The sequence below is a fragment of the Gavialis gangeticus genome, unplaced genomic scaffold (genome assembly GCF_001723915.1).
Source record: "Gavialis gangeticus isolate Ggan-Ray unplaced genomic scaffold, GavGan_comp1, whole genome shotgun sequence".
NCBI lineage: Eukaryota > Metazoa > Chordata > Crocodylia > Gavialidae > Gavialis > Gavialis gangeticus.
In genome coordinates, this window is record NW_017729014.1 from 16,047,851 (window position 1) to 16,067,010 (window position 19,160).

The 19,160-nt window shown below is 46.6% G+C and overlaps 2 protein-coding genes and 1 long non-coding RNA gene across 4 annotated transcripts in view; all 3 read right to left on the reverse strand.

Moving 5' to 3' along the window:
• The window catches only part of AURKAIP1 (aurora kinase A interacting protein 1), a 4,324-nt gene extending 3,710 nt beyond the window's left edge, over positions 1–614 (reverse strand). Inside the window, exon 1 of one of the 2 annotated variants that reach the window (XM_019511839.1) lies at positions 530–614. The gene's annotated coding sequence lies outside the window, so the exon portion shown is untranslated. The remainder of the gene's footprint in view (positions 1–529) is intronic. The other variant, XM_019511838.1, reaches the window with a different exon arrangement.
• A 1,761-nt stretch (positions 615–2,375) lies between these two features.
• Positions 2,376–16,115, reverse strand: LOC109293752. The gene is made up of 3 exons (XR_002096384.1): positions 16,103–16,115; positions 10,249–10,254; positions 2,376–2,761 (listed from the first exon to the last, which is right to left on the reverse strand). It is a non-coding gene; the product is annotated as an uncharacterized LOC109293752 (long non-coding RNA).
• LOC109293751 (C-factor-like) lies at positions 4,589–11,190 on the reverse strand. Its single transcript, XM_019511840.1, has 5 exons — positions 9,114–11,190; positions 8,052–8,239; positions 7,298–7,453; positions 5,783–5,893; positions 4,589–5,463 (listed from the first exon to the last, which is right to left on the reverse strand). Exons 2-5 carry the CDS (start codon positions 8,100–8,102, stop codon positions 5,350–5,352), a joined length of 432 nt encoding a protein of 143 aa, XP_019367385.1. The 5' UTR covers positions 8,103–8,239; positions 9,114–11,190; the 3' UTR covers positions 4,589–5,349.
• Positions 16,116–19,160: the final 3,045 nt, after the last annotated feature.

Below are 19,160 nucleotides of genomic sequence, written 5' to 3' on the forward strand. Positions count from 1 at the left end.
GGCAGCCCAGCAGCAGCAAGCACGGAGCTCCCGAGGAGCTCCTGTAAGTGTATAAAGTGTATTTAAAATGTGGGTTTGGCATTCGTGAATATTTGAAACCACAAATGCCAAACTCACGAATAGCGAGGGTTTCCTGTATGTGCATGTGTATGTGTGTGTATGCACGCACGTGTATGTGTGCGTGCAACTGCACATGCGTATGCGCGTGCACGTATGCATGTGTGTATACATAAGCGTGTATATGTTAATGTGAATGTGCATGCGTATGTATATGTGTGCATGCATGTGTGTGTGCACGTGCATCTGTGTGCCTGTGCTTGTACGTGCCTGTGCACATATGCTTGCATGTACCGGCCCGCATGTGCGTGTGCACCCGTGCGTGCGGATGACGTCAGTGGATGCACCGAGCCCCAGCTCCCCTCCGGCTCCTCCCCGGCTCCGCTCCCGGGACGGAAACAGCAGCTCCGACCCAGCGGGAGGGAGCGCAAGGGCCAGGCCGAGCCGGCCCGGCCGCCTTACCCGCACTCACCATCCCGACGCCGCTAACGCGAAGGCTCCCGGAAGTACCTCCTGGCGCGCCGGAAGTTCCGGGTCCGCCTGGTCCAGCCTCCGGCTGCGCCCGCCCCCGACGCCCGCGTTCCGGCCTGCGAGGCGCCCGCGCCTCAGACAGAGCCCAGCGCCCCGGCGCCGGCCCAGCACATTGCGGGCACCGCACTGCTGCTTTCACCCCCGCGTCCATCTTGAACCTTGCCTTTAATGATGCTTTAATCTGGGTGTGAGCCTGGGGGAGAGCCAGGCCCCAGCTGCGCTTGGCTGGGCCGCGATGGGGATTCGGCGCCAGGTCAAGGCCATTGACTGGCTCCCCCAGTGCTGTCTAGGGCAGCTTCTTCATGGAAGATGTTCAACGCATCCATAGACTTGGGTGGATTCGCTCCCACAGGGCAAACTTCCCCACGTATTGGTACCCCATGGATTTGGCGTGAGCCATGCAGAGCAGAGCGCTCTCCTTGGTTTTATCTAAGCGGCCAATGGCCCGCACTTATGGTGTGAGCCTGCCCTCCTGCATGGCTACATGGCACCAGCAAGACCTGGAAGGAGCAGCCGTTCCCTCGTGCCAGCTAACGCTGCCGGGATTTCTAAGCCTGGTGGCATATTGCAACCCGACAGCGCTAGTGACATGACAACCTGTGAGGGTAGGATGGTGACTGTCCTGGAGACCGCCTGAGCTATTACGTGTTCAAACCTGAGGCAAAAATGAAGTGACTGAATGTTTCTTAGTGGTTTCTTAAAATGGAAACGGTTGGAAATGCATGATGTCAGGGGCTGGAAGGGACCTCTCCAGATCATCAGATCCAGCCCCCCTGCGCTTGGGCAGGAAAGACCGCTGGGACAGGTGACCCCAGCAAGGTGGGCGTCCAGATGTTTTTTGAAGATATCCAGAATAGGTGATTGTACCACTGTGGTTGGGCGAGGGGAGTCTGTTCCAGACCCTGGGCACTCGAGTTGTAAAGATTTTTTTCCTTATGTCTAATTAACAGCGGTCTTCTAGCAACGTATGACTGTTAGTCCTAGTTTTCCCCTGGGGAGCCTTAGTGAAAAGACATTCTCCCAGCCCCTGATGTTCGCCCCTTATATACTTATAGGCAGCCACCGAGTCCCCTCTGAGTCTTCTCTTCTCCAGGCTGAAGACCCATGTCTCAGCCTCTCATCATATGGCCTGCTCTCCATACCTCTACCCATATGCTTGGTCCTCCTTTGGACCCTCTCAAGCCTCTCCACATCCTTCCTAAAGTACTCCAGTACTCCAGCTGCAGCCTCACCAAGGCCAAGGAAAGCGGGAGGATGACATCCTTAGTCTTGTTTGAGATGCACTGGTATACAAGTGTTTGCTTTGCTCTGCCAGCTGTGGCATCCCATTCCCTGAACGTTCAGCAGTGATCCATGCCACGTCAGAAAAGGAGACCTGGCCAACGTGCTGAAGTCTGGAGACCATCCCATGCAGGAGGTAGAAGCATACAGACAGGGAGAAGAACATCACACCATACCCACAGCCAAATTTTTCTGGTAGTATTCCTGGAGATAACATCTGAACCCTGGACTACAAAGCAGGAACTTTGGGGCCGGTTCCTGCATGGAAGTCCTAATGCAAAATAGGATTGGGGGAGAGGGCATGAAAAATGATAACTGGCTGAAGCATGTCCACATTTAAACTAGTAATAAAATGACGGACCAGGAATTAATTTCTTGTTAACACTGATTTTTCCATATTCCATTGGCCCATGGTGAACCTTTGTTGGCTTATCTGTGCTTTCCCCTCATCTATTATCCCCTTTTGCTCTGAGCTGCCCATGGTGTAATGATTGTGCTAGTTCTTCAGCAACTGCTGATGCTTCCAGGCTAGACCAAAAAAAATCTAGTGCTAAAAACAACACATCCAAGCCTGTCAGAGGAAATTTTGGTTGAGGTGGCTTCTCCAGCTTTTCAAGTCTTTGTCATTTGCATGAAGGACTGCCCCCACACTGTTCCCCTTTTTTGCACCTCTCCTTTGTGCATGAGTTGGTGTAGCATCAAACACAAACACATTCCATCACAAGTGACTCTTCTTTGACACATCACAGAACAGGAATTAGGCCATGACATTGCACAGTATGGGTGCTTTTGGATTGCCATTGGAAGGCAAATGAACAAGGAGCTCATGGAGGAGAAAAAGGAATGTGTTGCTATCCAACAGAGCTCTAGGCTAAGGGCCAGTTTCTATTTCCTCCATTCTGAGAGGGGGAATGAATGGCTAGAGTACTCCATGCCTATGAACAGGACTATCCCTTTGGAAAGGAAATGTTGTAATGTAAGTTTTGAAAAGGTGAATCCTGTGACCACTTGAGCCAACTAACACGTATCTGGAAAACTTGTATCTGGAACTCAATGACTTAGACTTAAGTCCGGCTGACCAGCCAATAACCATGAGGGGGAGCACCAACATACAGCCATTTAGCTCCAGGTATGTGCTTTGATCACAGTTATGGAGGGAGGATTGCAATGAAAGTCACTGGCATGTGTTTGGCAGCTGAGGCAAAAGACAATTTACAGACTTGGTATTGGCATCCACTGTAAGATGTCAGTTGATGCCCACTCTTCCACTGGTATTACCCTGGTTATTTTTATCCTGTAACAGTTTCAGTAGAAGCAGATAATGGAGTGTCAGGATTTAAGACTAACACAAGTAGTAGGCAGGTGTAGTGTGTATCCATGGTAGGCAGCACCAACCATGAAACTCCACTGTTGAGAGCTACTGATCACAGGTTCTTTAGATGTAAAAAAGCTATGAAGACACATACCATCTATATATTAAATCCAGGCAAAGGATCAGTTTCAGCATTAGGTGTGCTGTGAGCTGTTAGTACCAGGTTTATTTTATAAAAAATGTTTTCGGTTCCAGAGACATGTATCAGAATCATCACTTATAAGGGTGTTTCCATGTATGTGTATCCATGTAGGATATTTTACAAGGCAGAACCTATACTGACAGTACCAGAACCAGCACAGGGTGGGACTTTGATTAATCTAGATGTCAGGAACACAGCATGCCCTTCCTGGACATGGTTTAGTCCCATTTATCCTGTCCTTAGTGACTGCCCCTTTAGGCTCCCCTTCTCCCCTCCCCACCTCCTGTAGTTAGGATGGTGACACCAACAAGGGTTTCTGCTCCTCAAGAGCATGACTAGCCCTCTTCCTTTCCTGCAAAAAGAGTGGATTCCCCACACTCATCCCAGCTGTTGAAGGTCTACCTGTTTGGAAGCAAGCAGAGCCTCTTGCACTCTTCAACTGCTGCTGAAGTGGCTGTGGCCGATTACCCCCTTCTTCCCCACCTTTGCAGAGAGCTGAGCCTTAGCATCAGCTTATATCCATGCAAGCAGATGTGAGCTGCCCTAACAGCTATTGATTCAGGCAGTTGTCTATAGATCCTGCCAAGACATCTTGGTACGGGTTATGGTGGGCTCACAGAAGAGGTCCCATAAAGGGCTGGAAAATTTAGAAGTGAAAGTTTAAATTCCACTAGAGTCATGTGGTTTCAAAAGATCTAGGCACTGCAGTGCCCGTACCTTAACTCCACCTGCCTCCAGCAAGCAAGCAAACTAGGGCAGGTTTATAAGGATGTCTACTGTCCAGGAAAGACCATGCATATCTTCGGTTCTTGCCCATGTTATGTTACCTTACTTGAGACAGGAAACCATTTATTTGGCACACTGAAGTAACTAGCCAGTTTGGCTTGAACAGAAATCATTCAGGCCGTTATTATACATAGAAAACTGCTGCGGAAGAGACTCAGTCAGGGAATCCTTCCTTTCATCCTCCCTCAGTGACTATTCAACAATGTTTATACCAGATAAGGATATCGTTCCCCATGGAAGAGATACATTCCACCTTTGCTGCCCCTGTTTTGGACAGGTCCAACTGAGTTTAGCCAGCCTCTAACAGAGACACCCTCATGTAGCACTGGCCAGAGAGCAATACCTTTCAAATGGAAATTTGATTTCTACTCACTTTGAGCAGAGACCTAGACTTCTAAGTAGAAAAGCCTCTGAAGTAGTTCAGTAAACAGGTGTTTTGTTTAATGAGATTTTTATTGGAGACTGGTTAGGAGATTATGTCCAAGAGCCTCCCCCATCGTACCAGGGTGTATTAGGCATCCATTGTGGAAGTAAACAAGAGTCTTGTGCAATCAACATGGGCTTGCTAACAGAAGAGACTGAAGAGGTTACAGAAATGCAGAATCCAGGTGATTTAATTAAGTGAACTTCACTAGTGGTTCACCTGAGTTGTCACCTGCAAGATTCAAGTACAGTACAAAAGGTAAGAAAGCAGTTCACTTTTCAGGAGAAATCCAGACATCTCCCTCTACCTTTCAGCATGAAATATCTGAATAATTCCATTTCATATATCAGTAGGCCTAACTCCAGAGGCAGTGGTGTCTGTCACCTCTGATTTTGGCCAAGGTAGTATGCCTTATATTACATTTGAAGAGCTATCTCCTTTGGTTTTTTGGAAGCTAAGTGGAACAGTTCCTAGCCTCAAGCTGCACTTTAGCAAGTTGGGGTGGTAGGTGAAGAGTACCCACTCCAAATGCTGCTGCCTTGCCTTCCAAGGCAAAGTGTTTGCCAAAAGGCATATTGCTCTGGTCAAGTCATTACAGATTAAAAACAAACAAACAAAAATCTGTCACTACGTCCCAAATACATCTGTCCAGTTGAATAACAAACAGGTTATTTCAAAACTAGTATAAAAAAAGAAACTATAGACAAAGACAGTGCCACAAGTTAAATATTAGCTGGCAATCTGGTCCCATTGATGTTACCACGGTAATGTTTCGCCTTGCCAGTCTAGGAAGGAGCCATTGTGCTTTTCACCAAGATTAGCCAGGACTGAGAGGATACCTGGAATTGAATCTTCCACCTGTAAGGGAGCCTAAGATTAAAACAAGACAATTATTTGAGACCATCCTTTGGGAAGGACAAGCAATAAAATTGCACTTAACATTTCTGCTAGAATGAGACAAAAGCTTCCTTAAATGTAACATTAAATACATCTTGCAAACTAATCAAGTGCACAGAGCTTTGCAACATGTAGAATTAAGGAGCTGCAAAAGGGGACTATAAAGTATAAAGGACATACATCTATATCTATAATCTTTTAGAGTTTTTATAATATAACAATAAATAAAAGGGGTTGCAGCAACAAGCGGAGTCCTACTTTTGTAGTTAAAGAAAGTCTGTAGGTCACTAACCAGGTTTCCTCCCATATCAGTTTGAACCCATCCTGGGTGCAAAGAAATGCAAAGAATTCCATCTGATTTCAAGTCTGCAGCAAGACACCTGGTGATCATATTTAGTGCAGTCTGTAAGAAGAAAGACCATATTTCTTAGTAGAGCAGTTTTACATACTATGAGGTTCCAAGCCAGCTGGCATCCTATTTCCATCACCACTCCCCTTATCAAATCAAGTGCTTCACCTTTTGGGCAAGTACTGATGGCTAGGAAGTAAGTGTCTAACAATACAGGAATAGCCCTGTTAATATCAATTCTAGGATTCTGAAAGTTATAGCTATGTACTCCTGATCCCTGAAGGCCAGGCACCTCCCAAACACTTAGGGTTCCTATACACATGCAGCGAAGCTGCTCTGACATGCTGTAGTTACAGCACGTTGGAGCAGACATGATTAATCAAGTCTGTTGGAGTGTGGTAATTACTCTGCTCCAGACTCCAGCACCACATGTATCAGCATCCCTGCACTGAAAAATGGCAGCGGGGGTGCTTTAACTAAAGCTCATTTGATGAGCTTTAGTTAAAGCACCGCCCCCCCACCCCGGCTTCCATTTTTTAGGGCAGGCACACTGATACACAAGATGCTCTGGGCACTCTAATTAGAGTGGCTCTCAGAGCAGCACTAATTAAAGCGCCCTCCCCCCCAATTCCCAGAGCACATGTATAAATGCTCTTAAAGACTAAGAATACAGGCCACAGCCTTTATGCTCCTGCCCAGCCTACCAAAGGAAGCTGCTTCATATGTTTATAGGGAATGCTTTGTGCCAGTGTGGTTGTGTTGTCTGAGGATACAAGAAAAGCTAGGTAGAAAGAAATGAGCTTTCCATTTTATTTCCAAAGTAGCTGGGACCCAGAATATTAGCAGCCGAGGTGAAGGTGCAACATGAGTGAATTTGACGTACCATTCAATCTAGAATTTGACCCAGGCAGCCACCTTTATGCTGTATCCATCCTTGATCCAATATTAGTCTGTGTACAACCACCACAGACCCTGGCTGCATAGGCTCTTGAAACTCATGTCCAACGTTTTCTGATTAATGCCACCATTACAAAAATAAAAGACTACATATTGTAACCAGTTTAATGCCTCTCATATTGGTCTCTTTGCTGAGCTTTGATAGAGGTACACTATAAGGCCAGCTAGGCACATCCTTGGCCTGGGGAGGCCTCCCTAGAATTCTAGGTCCATCTCTAAAACAACTCATTTCAGAGAAGTACCTGTGTCAGGACTTGAATGCCTTGTGGCAGGAGGTTAAGGAACGTGGCATCTTTCTCTCAAATGTAAAACCGGGATGCCTCAATGAAAGTTTTGCTGGAAACAACTTCTAACCGGTTTTAATTTGTGCTGACTAGCAAGTAGCTATATGCCCAGTAACCAAGTCACTTCATCATTTCTGGTTCAATTTTAAGTTTAGAATCCACTTGGACTCATAGATTTGCATCCTTCCAGTTGAGCACAGTTTTGGGAAAGACTCACCTTTGCTATTCTGTAAGGATACACTTTGAGGAACATCTCATTTGCCTGGACCAACTGCATGGAGGCAGCTAGCGAGGACATGTTGATAATGGCAGCTCGGTGACACCCCATGCCAGTGCTCAGTTGGGCTGCTTTTCTCAGAAGAGGAAGAAAAGCCTGCAAGAAAAAAGTCATTACATTTCAATTCAGCTTCAGTTTTACCTGACCACAACCAGTTTCAGACTCAAACTGTGTTCTACTGAGTCAAGTGCAATATGGCCAAGACAATTTTAAGCTAACGTCTCTGTAAATTGGCCAGAAAAGATCCCCTGTGTAATACCTAGCTTTAGCTAGTGAGTTCATTGGCACCTGAATATAACTGGGCATAGGATTCACAAAAAGCTGCCTTCTATGTGATTCTGGACACCTGGTACTGAGGACTTCAGAAGCAACCCAGGAAGACACTAAGCATGGAGCTTTGCATAAAATTGAAGGCTATGGAAGCTGACCTTGAGGAGGTCTACTGTGTGTACTATTCATTGCCTAATCCAGCGGGTTGAGTTGAGTTGAACTGACATCTCCATACTAGTTGAGTGCAACAGATTAAAAGCTTTCAGAAAAAACTGTGTTTCTGATGGGCAGAGGCAGGAACTTTAAATATTAACAGGGGTCTAAAAGTCACCAAAAGAGGATGGTACTGTAAGGAGGGAGAGGCCAAAGATCAGTTATGCAAGTAATGCATGAAGCGCAGAGTGAACCCACATTTCATTCTTACCTTGGTAACCATCAGCTGGGCAACCGTGTTGGTTTCATAAATGGTGAGCATTGTTTCAGCAGTGACATCTTCCAGGGAAGCAAGCACATTGATGCCAGCATTGTTAATGAGGCAGTTCAGCCCTTTGTCTCCTACAATCTCTTCTACTTCCTTAACTACTTTTTTTATGCTGTTTTCAGAGACCACATCTGCCATGAGAAGGAAAGGGAACAGCAGTAAAATGGATTGTGTATGCCAACAATAGCCTATGTTACAGTACATTATGTACTGGAACTACAAAGCCAGAGCATCAGTGTGGTTTAGGGCATGTTTAGGCAATGTGTGTGGGTAGCATTAAGTCTCATCGCAACAGGCATGGAGAGAACTCTCAGACAAAAGGAAAGTTATATGGCTCACATCCTCCCCTTCCCCTTTCTGCCCAATTCTTCATCCACATTCTTCCTTTTAATGAAGATGTTAAGGAAAAACCTCACTTCCTACGCTGCAATCATACAACACCAGTCCCAATGTTCACTTTATTTCCACTTTCTCATATCCAGATTGGAAGGTTTGCTATATCAAAAAAAAATTGGAGACAAAATAGTAGGAGATCCAGGTCCAGCATCGTGACTGTACTGGCGCTGATCATGAAAGGATTGTTCTTGGGAGTTATCAAAGCCATTTCACCCATATGAAATCCAGACAGACTGAGTGCAAATCCTAATTTCAGGGTTGTTTGAATGAGATGGTCTACTGGCATAATCAAATACATGCGTCTGGAATGAGAGTTAGGCTACAGATCTCAAGTGCCATAATCAGTCTAGGAGAAAAATGCCACTAGTCTATGAGTTCAGTGCAGACAGCCTTACTAATAGGCAAACTAACCATGAAAGTCAAATGCTGTCAAACAATAGAAGACAGGAAAAAAGTGGACAGTATCCTGGCAAGTGTGAGTTAAGAATTAAGGAGGAAACCTGTATATGACTACTGATATTCAACCCTCCCTCCATGTTGTATCTCAAGACCAACCCCCCCACCTTACTTGGAGGACACATTTCTGTTATAAAATGTCCTTTCACTCACCAAGTTGAAGCAATCTGATATTGTTATATTGCTTGCTGAGCTGCTGGAGTTCCTAGAAAGAGGAAGGAAGTTTGAAGTGTGTTATCTTCCCTGCATGTGTTTACAGCTTTCTTTTCAGGAAAGCTCAAGATTCAATCTGGTTCTCTCATTAGGGCAGGATGTTGGGCCCTTCTGCAAAGCCAAGCTCCTTGTGATCTGCTTGTTAAAACTGCTGACAGCCCCTCCACCATGACAGTATCCTGGTTATAGTTTTTATTGCTCTAACCTGGAAAATGTTCATATAACAAGTCTAGCCACTGCATGAGGGACCTTGGGGTTGACTCCATTCCACGAATCCTACCTTGTCCTGAAATCAGTCAACCAGGTATTGCAATACCTCCCACTTAGAGAGTCAGCATCTGAGTCATTCTCTGTGGCTATAAAAAGAACAGTCCACTATTTGAGATGAGGACACCTCTGTACTTGTTGCAGCAATCAGCCCAGGACTACTTTAAGCAAGGAGCATGTGATATTGGAACCTAAAAGGGCAAACCCTGAGGAAGTACCTTTTATCAGACAGCTACACATCACCCCAGCAACTTCAGTTTCCCTGTTTTGACATGCACGGCACAATAGATTGTTACAGCAAAGAACTGTCATACCACAATTAAGCTGCGCCAAGTGAGGCAGGCTCAGTGAAATTACAAACTAAAAGTTTGACTGGCTAAGGGAACAAGAAAAGTCCCTGTTCTTTGTTCTCGCAGGAACGTGACTGGCTCTGGTGGCATAACTGCCAATAGGCAAGGTGTGTGTCAGACTCAGATTTATAGGCCCTGGTAGACTATTTCCACTTCTAGGCCACGAAGCCAAGAGTGAAACCTTGCCAAGTGAGACAGACAGACTGCATTCTTCTTTGGCTTATTCGAGAGATGGAATTCCCACAGTCAGACATTCCTGGAAGGTGTGGGCTTAGCGGCCCAGGAGACTGAAAACATCTGGAACGAGTTCACTCATTTGGGAGCCCTTCTGGAATGGGGGTCAGCCACAACTTGGAAAATGCTCTCCTAAGGGAGGGGCAGCTTCCCTTTTCAGAGCTATTTAGAGACTCCATTTTCAACCTGCCTTGAACTACAGAATAATGCACCACGCTCCAGACAATCAGCTCTCAGGTCACACTTACAAGAAGATACTCCATTGCGGTTACCTAGCGTAGTTTAACTAGAAGTTAGGGCCCACAGTAGGCCATCTATCCAATATCAGCCCTCTCTCTTCCATCTGGTGCGCCTCTCAGAGTAGTTTCTGAATGCTCAGAAAATTCAGGCAATAAGAGCTACACTAAAAAATCAAGAGCTAAATATAAAATATCCCTCAGCATTTATCCACATTTCTGGGGGGAAAGCACTTTAAAAATACTGAACGCAGAGGTATTTGCATGACAGCATTTGCTTCACACTGGACTATCAATCCCTGGGTAGCAAATTCATGGCTCTTTGCTCTCCACTTGAGACACCATTAGATATTGGTGCATCAAATTAAAAGAAATTAAGAGAAGATACTGCTAAAAGGGGCATGGCATCACTTGTTCCAGAAAAAGATCTCATGCTGAGCAGAGAGCATAGGGGGATCTTCCCCGTTCTTCAGTACTCCCGAGACAGCAAGAAATAGTGTAGTGTAGCTACTTATCTGGCAGTCTTTAAATTATTTCATCTTAAGCTTCCATGAAACACAGATGTCTATTTTACAACCTGGTAGCTAAAAGTGAGTTGCCAGTTCTCTCGAGTCAGCTTTGCAGATACCATTAACAAAGAATCTCTGTTAAGCTAAACTATCAGTGATGATTACATCTGAGCCAACATGAACAATCTGTAATAAGCCCCTTAGTAACGGGCTTAGTGTAACTGTGCCTCAATCCTAGATTAAAAATACTAATAATCACAATAGTTTTTACACTTCTCTTGCTAACTGGACTTCAAGGTGTTACTGGAATGTCTCTTCAGAGAACGCACATTTACTTGAGCTAAATTGTTTGTGAAGTTCTGTTTCCAGTGACTATGCAGGTGTCTTTAAACCAGGATAGCTAAAGAGAAGATTTAGCCAAAAAAGAAAATCTAATTATTTAAACACAAGCATATCTTAAATAAGCCTATCTGAATAATGTATGGGGCGTCAAAGCCTAAGCTTCCTATAATGTCTTAAGATTTCAGATTTAATTTTTAAAGTCAATGTTTTAAAGCAAATTAGCCTGCAGTTTCACACGTCCAGTGGTTTAGACACCCAGTAACAGAGCTCAGAAAGAACAAACCCAACCTTTCACAGCAGTAGCCACTTCAAGGTGCAAAGAGAACTGTGAACAAACTGAAACAATATGGAGGAACAAGTTTAGAATCAATCTGGGGGAAAACACGGGAGGACTCTCCCTTTCTAAAACCTGGATCTCTGGGGCTCTCTAGGCAAATGCCTTAACTGCTTAGCTATTGGGGCTAAAAGATGGGAAGACATTGCTGTTGCTGAGTCCAACACTTTGCTAATCATCGGTTTTGGCCTGCCTACAATTTTTGGCTGTGGATTCCAGTGTGCATCCACAAGGAGCATGTGTACACAGTAGGCATATACATGGCTAGTGCGTAGTCTAGTGTGCATGCTCAGGCTACACAGGTAGTACACATGCCTGTAAAAGAGCACAAGTTGTGCTCTGTTACTCAAAGGGGTGTAGGCAAGCAGCAGAGCAGCCTACAGGTGCTGCACTCCCCATCAGGCACAACTGCCTGACCGGGAACAGAGCCCACCTGTTTGTTATAAGAGCAGGCCTTGAGCAGTGGAGCCAGAAGTTAGCTGCAAGCAGCTGGGAGAAGAACACTGCCCAGCTACAGCTGTTGCTCATGTAACATCTTGGAGGTACAGGGCAGGAGCTATGGGGATGGTGGAGGCTCCTGGTCCTGGGGCATGACCTAAAATTGCACCCTGCTGCGGTTGGACGGTGTGGTGGGGCTGCCGGTGGCAGGGTAGTCTCCAGGAAATGCCACACCTGTGCCTCCCTGGTGAAGGGCAAGTATGGGGTGCCAGAAAGCCTCAGCCCCCTGCCTTGCGGGTTACCTTGTGGAAGGGAAAGGCTAGGGGAGCACACCCCGAAGACAAAGCGAGGACCCAGGTTTCTGGTGTGGAACCTGAGGTGAGGTCTAGGTCATGGGAAGGGACCTGAGACAGAGCCCAGGTCCACAGTGAGGCCTGAGGTTCACAAAGGGAGCCGAGTGTGAGGCTTGAAGGGGAATGGGATCCTGAGCCAGTTGTTTCATCAAAGGTGTAGCAGGAAAGGCAGGTGGGCAGTTAGCCCCAAGACAAGTGGGCAGGCCAACGACTAGACTGGCCCCAGGATGCCCACTTGTTATAGTGCCTATATATGTGTCCACACTGCCAGGAAACAGAACAGCCACCTGCGTGTAAGTGCTACAAATGCCGTGTAGACAACTAAACCCCTGCCACTTGGATGATCATAGAGAAACAGAATTCCACCCATGGTGGCTACAGACAAGTTTCATAGGTATCAAACTGGATATCTTTAAAATGTGCTGATAATATGGCTTATGACAGCTTGGACAGAGCAGTTGCTACTTAGCTTATATTCCAATTTCCATGGAAATGCAGCATGATAGCAATGTAGTAAATAGGGGAGAAAAAAAACACAAACCTTCCCTCAGGACCTTAAAAATCTCAACAAGTTTGCTGTGTGCTTATGTCAGCAATTATGCAGGTTACTGTTCTGTTAGCATAAGGAAATAGTACCAGTTTTGGCGGGAAGGCTCTTTGTTGCTATCAGCCAGCTGCTTTACCAGACCAGCAAAGGAATATAAATACAAATCACACTTAAGTCAGCAAGCAGGAAACTCTCAATCCCCTCTGTTTGACATTCCCTGCCTTCAGCTCCATCTGACCCACTGGTATATATGATCGCTATTTCTAGGTTGCATCCAAAGCAGCTGCAATGCATATGTCCGGTTAGCTGGATTTATGGGTAGTTCCTTAGACATTTCCCTTTCCCAGTAAGAAGGACTGTTGAAAAGGCTGGAGTTTTGTAGCTCTCCAAGGGTAGCCTGAAGGTTCCCCAGCAATTTCAGTCCAGTTAAGAGTGACCAAGTCAAACAAAACTGAACCCCCTGTTGGCAGCTCCATCAAAGTAGTAGAGGACCACAAGGGCAGTGGAAGATTTATGTTTCTCTTGACAGCTTGAGGCAGTCCTAGATAATGCCTTGCCTAGATGTTCCTCTTGGCCTGTTGAACAGACTTTGACCTCTAGGTCCTATAAAACAGCAGTTCTCAACCTTTTTTGTACCAGGACCCATTTGTAAACATCTATGGGCAGTCCCAACCCAGTGCCCCACTAACCCCTGCCCCCAGCCCCCAAGTGTGTGGGACAGGAGGTGGGTGTATGGGACAAGGGGGGGGCCCCCAAGCAGCCACTTGCAGGCTGCAGCTCTTCCATCCTGCAAGGGAAAAGCCACAGTTTCCTACTTTTTCTCTTCTTTAAAGGAGAATCCATTTTTAAAGTTTTCTGATTCATTTTTTGTTTGCAACCCTTTCATATATATGTTTTTGTGACCCACTTTTGGGTCGCAATCCGTGGTGTGAGAAACACTGCTATAAAAGATATCACCTCTTCCATGAATTTTGATTCCTTTTGCCTCTAGACCGATCTGGCTACAACCTGGATGCCTTGGCTTCTAGGGTTATGCCAGCCACTTTCGTTGAATCAGCTGTACATCGCTTCAGGTCATGACTCCCATGCGTCTTTGGGTGGTGTTTATCTTAAAACATTCCTTTTAATTACTTACAACTGCATCTAATCTATGGTCCACTGTGACTCAGCAAAAGCCAGAAACCAAGGAAAATGAGGCTCTTTCCTCCCCCACCAGACAAATACAAATACAAAAAAGCCCCAAGGAACTGATAAGGTTTCAAAGCCTTTCAGAATACATCTTTTGTCTTGGAGACCTTGATGTGCCTATCTTGGCAGGACACATGTTCTTGTCCCATAGAACATCTAAGTCCTTTTTTTGTCTAGCCGGCCACACTGAATACCGAGTTCTTCATCAAGCAAGATTTTGTGCAGGAACATTCCAGTGTCTCATTTGCTGCACACGGTAGCAAAGGGAACAGACACAGCACTGTTCATAACAGCATCTCCTATTTCAAAGGATGAACGGCAGCACATTCTTATCACTGGAAGTCCTCCAGAGAAGAGAAATGAAGGATTTTTGGCAAGTGAGGGATTTTAAAGCATTTTCCTATATAATCAGGGATACACAGCAGAGAGGAAAGAAGGAGAACAGTTTCAATGTGAGAGTCTAGGATGGCAGAGTGTGTCTCAAAATGATCTGGCAGGATCATCTTCTAGAGGGGAAGGGAGACAGGTTTGGGTAGGCGGGCATAATATCCCCTTGGATTTCTTTAGCGCTTGCCTGCCAGGGATTTAGTTTCTCAAGAAGGCATCTCTCCTTGTACAGTACCCACAGCACTTGGTGCTTCACACAATCAAGAGTGGCCTGGTTTAGATGAGAAGGGCAGCCACAAGGTTGCCCATTTCTGGTCACTGGACCAGAAATGGGGAAAAGATGGAATTCTAGGATCCAGGATCCACCAGCCTTCTCAGCACACCTAACGTTAACTTTTCTCCCAGGTTGTCCAAAAGAGCTACAGCAGTTTTTGGTCCTCACAGCAGATGTTCAGGATTGACTTGATGCAATATTTGTAGCCAATTCAACTACTCATGTAGGTCAAGCAATGTGTAACCAGTGTGAACTATGCGCTAACAAAATCAGATCCAAGCTGAAGGGTCTAGCATATCACTCCTATGAGGTGGATAATAATTACATCTATAGGGAGCACTTGCAGGCTTGCTCCACTTCATCACATTATCAAAGTCCATTTGTTTGGCAAGCTCACTGCAGAGAATACTTGGGAATTATTCATCTCGAGCCACAGTTTTTGGAATCATAAGCTCGCCTGCAACACTCTGCTGCTGTTCTACATTATCGCCGCAGAGATGGGCACTGCCTTTTCTACTGGGGGAGAAAAATCAGGCATGTCCCTCTGCACCAGGGTGTTCTTCCACCTGGGAAAGTCTTCATCTCTCTGGAGGACTTCTGGGATAAGAGTTGTTGCTTTGGGTTTTCCCACACTGTCCACTAGCTCTTCATCCTTGAGGTGGAGTAAGTGGCTCCAGTTCAGAGCCAGCTGTATCTAAAGTGACTTTGGAGGGGCAGAGTCTTTAAGAACTTGGAAGTTTCTGAGCTTGAAGCTTCTGCTTTTAAGTCACGTAGGTCCAAGCCCAATGTTGTACTTAATTCAAGCGGGGAAAGAAGGGAGGAATACCAATCCTATTGTTCTTCTGCTCGTTCTTGCTCTCGCTCGCTCTCTCTCTCGCAAGGGTGAGATATGAGGGAAGCACATCTTACTGATTTAGAAAGTGAGAGTCCACTCTGGACTACACTGCTTGGGAGGGTAGAAGGAAAGGAAAGAGCTGAGTTTTGTGTTCATGTTCCCTTAGGATTTCAGCAATTAAAGTTAGAAATGCCATTAAGATTTATGTGGCAGTTTTAAGTTATTCAACATCCTGTTCCCCTTCATAGTGGTTTCTGAAGACTGCCTTTAGAAATACCCCGTAGCAAGCTGAAGTGGTGGTATTTTCAGCCTCCTATTTTCAAAAGGAGATTTATGATATTGATTTAAATGAACTGCCTAGAGACCTCCATTGTGTTCACCAGGGTGTAACATAAAGAGCAGTCCCTACCCCAAGTACCTTGCAATCCAAGCAAGATAGTCTCCACTGGATCCCAGGCGATTATCAGACTGCAGCTTTAAAGCTACCTCCTGTTCCCTGCCTACACAAGAGCATTGTGTTTACAGAATGGCGAAGTGGTTGGCCAAATTATTTTATGACCAGATTCCAGGTTTCTGTGGACATAAGCAAGATCTTTAAAAATCAGGCCCATTTTCTTCTTAGAAAGGAGGTACACTAGTTCTATTGGCTCCTTTATCCTCTAGTGAGGTTCAGTGGTTTCATTTTAAATCAGAGGTGGCCAACCCACAGCACATGTGCCACAAGGGGCACAGACAGTCTCTCTGCGTGGCACACAGCGGACTGGACAGAGGGCTGGGAATACAGCGACAGATAGGGCAGAGAGCACAGGGTCGAGAACAGAAAGGAGAGCAGTCAGTCAGGCAGGAAGCACTGGGCAGGGAGCAGAGCAATGGATCGAGAAGGGGAAGGGAATCAGAATGGCTCTCAGAGAGGATCAGAGCCGACCTCTTTGGCAGGCATGCCACAAGGTTGGCCCCCATCATTTCAAACCATGCTTTCAACTTGCATGGAAAACTTAACAGCATGCACATGCTATAGTCTTGTGTACCTCTAGAAATTAGGAGAGCCTGCCCTCTGAAAGAGCTATTTCATTTCCTCAGACAGGGTCGGCAACATTTTTGGGCAGTGCCAAAAACACCTGTAACCTCGACTTGTAAGATGTTGGTGTACCAGGAGTAGATGGTAGAGGAGCCCTGAGGGGCCCAATCCTTGTGTTATGGTAGCACAGCCCTGGCCCCTTCCTGTTGGCCACCCCAAGGCACACATGCCAAGCAAAATGCCTTCGCGTGCCACGCTGCCCTACAACCTGACAGCATACTATACCCTATATCATGGATTAATAAAAAGGGGTCTCCCATCCTGCCCTTCCAGCCCACCCTACCAATAAGAAACAAGAAATTGTAGATGAAGCATCCAATCAAAAAGATTATATCTGGCAGGTTGCACCTCTCCACCAGCTTCACGCATAGAAAGCACTGTTGCACAGTGTACACTAATTTGTCTAATTTGTTCCAGATATGCTTCAAATTCAAGATCTTATCATAGGAGGAGAAGCAAACACAAGACTAAGTGGTGTAGCTTTGGAGGCTTTGAGAGATTGTGCCAGGCTATGGGATCTGAAAATTGTTTTCCCCACAGAGTATGCAAGTGCGTACACAGCAGCATTATGCTGCTGGAGAACGAGACAGGCTGTCACCTGGAGGTGAACTGATCGGTCTGGTTCACGCTCTTGCGCTGTAATCCAATCCCAAAATTAAAGTGTTATTAAGCCAATGAGAGGAAAACAATAACAAATTCTCCTGCAAGCTTTTATGTCTAATATGGTCTCTGACCAGCTGGGGAACACAGAGGATCTCGTGAGTGCTATAGGGACAGATATTAGAAGACAGAGGCTTCTTACATGTTCAGAGGTTGATTTTACAAGGGGCAGCATGCCTTTGTATGAGGAAAACACGGTTTCTAATGCTGTTCCTATCTGGCTACATGCCTTTAATATGATGGGATAATAGCCACCTTTGAGAGCTCCTTTGAGCCAGGCATATGAAACAGGAGCACAGAGTTTGAGTTTTTGTGAGCTCCTGAATATGTTGGGGTATCAGGCTTTCATTTCCTGCTCAGTATAGGGAATGACAAGGTTAGAAAAGAAGCCTTTTCGCTGTGTTTCTCTTTCAGCCGAGTCCCTCCATCAGTTTTTGAGCACAGCCAGAGGGATCTGATGAAAAAGCCTGCCAGATGTAGTGCCCTCAGTCTGCCGGGGCACCATTTAAAGGCACAAGGAACACCCGCTTGGAGTATCAGAGAAGCAGGAAGGGACCTCCCCAGGTCATCTAGTGACAGCGGTTCTCAACCTTTTTTGTACCAGGACCCATTTGGAAGCAAACATCAAGGGCCAGTCCCGACCCAGTAAATAAGTAGAAAACAGCCCTCTGGCCCTGCTGGTCAGCCCCTCACTCCCAACCCACAGCCCCCCACAACCCCAGCACTCCTGACTTGCTGCCCCCTGCCCCAAGCACCAGCCCCCAATGTGTGGGGACAGGGGGTGGGTGCATGTGGGGCACATGCCCCCCCAGATTTGTGTGCTCACAGTAGGCACGGGGCTGCAGCCTGGCCAGACTGGCGCAGGCAGGAGCTGCCTCTGCAGCCCAGCAGGTGGGATGGCGGAGCAGGGCAGCGAGACTCATTGCTGCCCCCACCGCTGCCAGGACCCCTGCGCCAGCTGCACCGGCCTCTACCACAGCTCTTTAAAAGAGAAAATACGCATTTCTCCATGACAAACAGAAAACCCAGATCCCTGATTATTAGCAGACACAACATTAACATATAGTGAAGCACAAGCAGCATCTAGTTTTTCAAAAATGTATGCAAAATACGATCCATTTTTAAAGCTTGTTTGCGACCCTTTCCTATATTCTTGCACCCCACTTTTGAGTTGCGACCCACAGGTTCAGAGGCGCTAGTCCAACCCCTGCCTGGAGCGGGAGCAGCCCTATCCAAACTACCCTATCCCCTCCGTCATCTAAACTCTGCACAAGACAGCTGTCAACCCCGACACCGCACAGACCCGACACCCCAACCTGGCACCGGGGAACCACAGCACCCCGCATCCTGCGCCCAGAAAGTGTCGGCAATAGACACTCAAGAGATTCACGCAGATTCACACGAGTTTAGGGCTGGGAGGGACCTTGTGAGATTATCAGGTGCAGCCCCCCCAGTCTGGGCAGGACCCCGGGTCGAATAATATGTTGGAGTACGAGGCTTTCATTGCCTGTTGGTATAGGGAAGGACAAGGTTAGAAAACGAGCCTTTTCGCTGCGTTGCTCTTTCAGCTGAGACCCTCCATCAGTTTTTGAGCACAGCCAGAGGGCTCTGGTGAAAAAGCCTGGCAGATGTCGCGCCCTCAGTCTGCCGGGCCACCCTTTAAAGGCACAATTAAGATCTAAGTACAGGAGAAGCGGGAAGGGGCCTCGGCGGGTCATCTAGCGACAGCAGCCCTCATCCTTTTTTGTAGCAGGACCCATCTGGAAGCCAACATCCCGGGCCAGTAAATAGCGCACGTAGAAAACAGCCCTCTGGCCCCGTACAAGTAACTAAAACGCGCCCCCCCCTCATCCGTCTCCATCTGATCGGGGGGTAAAATGCCTTGAGCAGAGGGGCAAGACCCTCCAGCTGCAGGGGGACGAGGGCCGGGCTGCAGGGCACCGGGGGGGGCCGCC

What these genes read in the sequence shown, in the direction of transcription:
- LOC109293751 (XM_019511840.1), bottom strand. Translation starts at nt 8,102, where the DNA reads ATGCTCACCATTTATGAAACCAACACGGTTGCCCAGCTGATGGTTACC. An exon ending in CCCAGCTGATGGTTACCAAG is followed by an intron (nt 7,454 to 8,051) that starts GTAAGAATGAAA and finishes TTTTTCTTGCAG; the next exon opens with GCTTTTCTTCCTCTTCTGAG. An exon ending in ATCCTTACAGAATAGCAAAG is followed by an intron (nt 5,894 to 7,297) that starts GTGAGTCTTTCC and finishes TTCTTCTTACAG; the next exon opens with ACTGCACTAAATATGATCAC.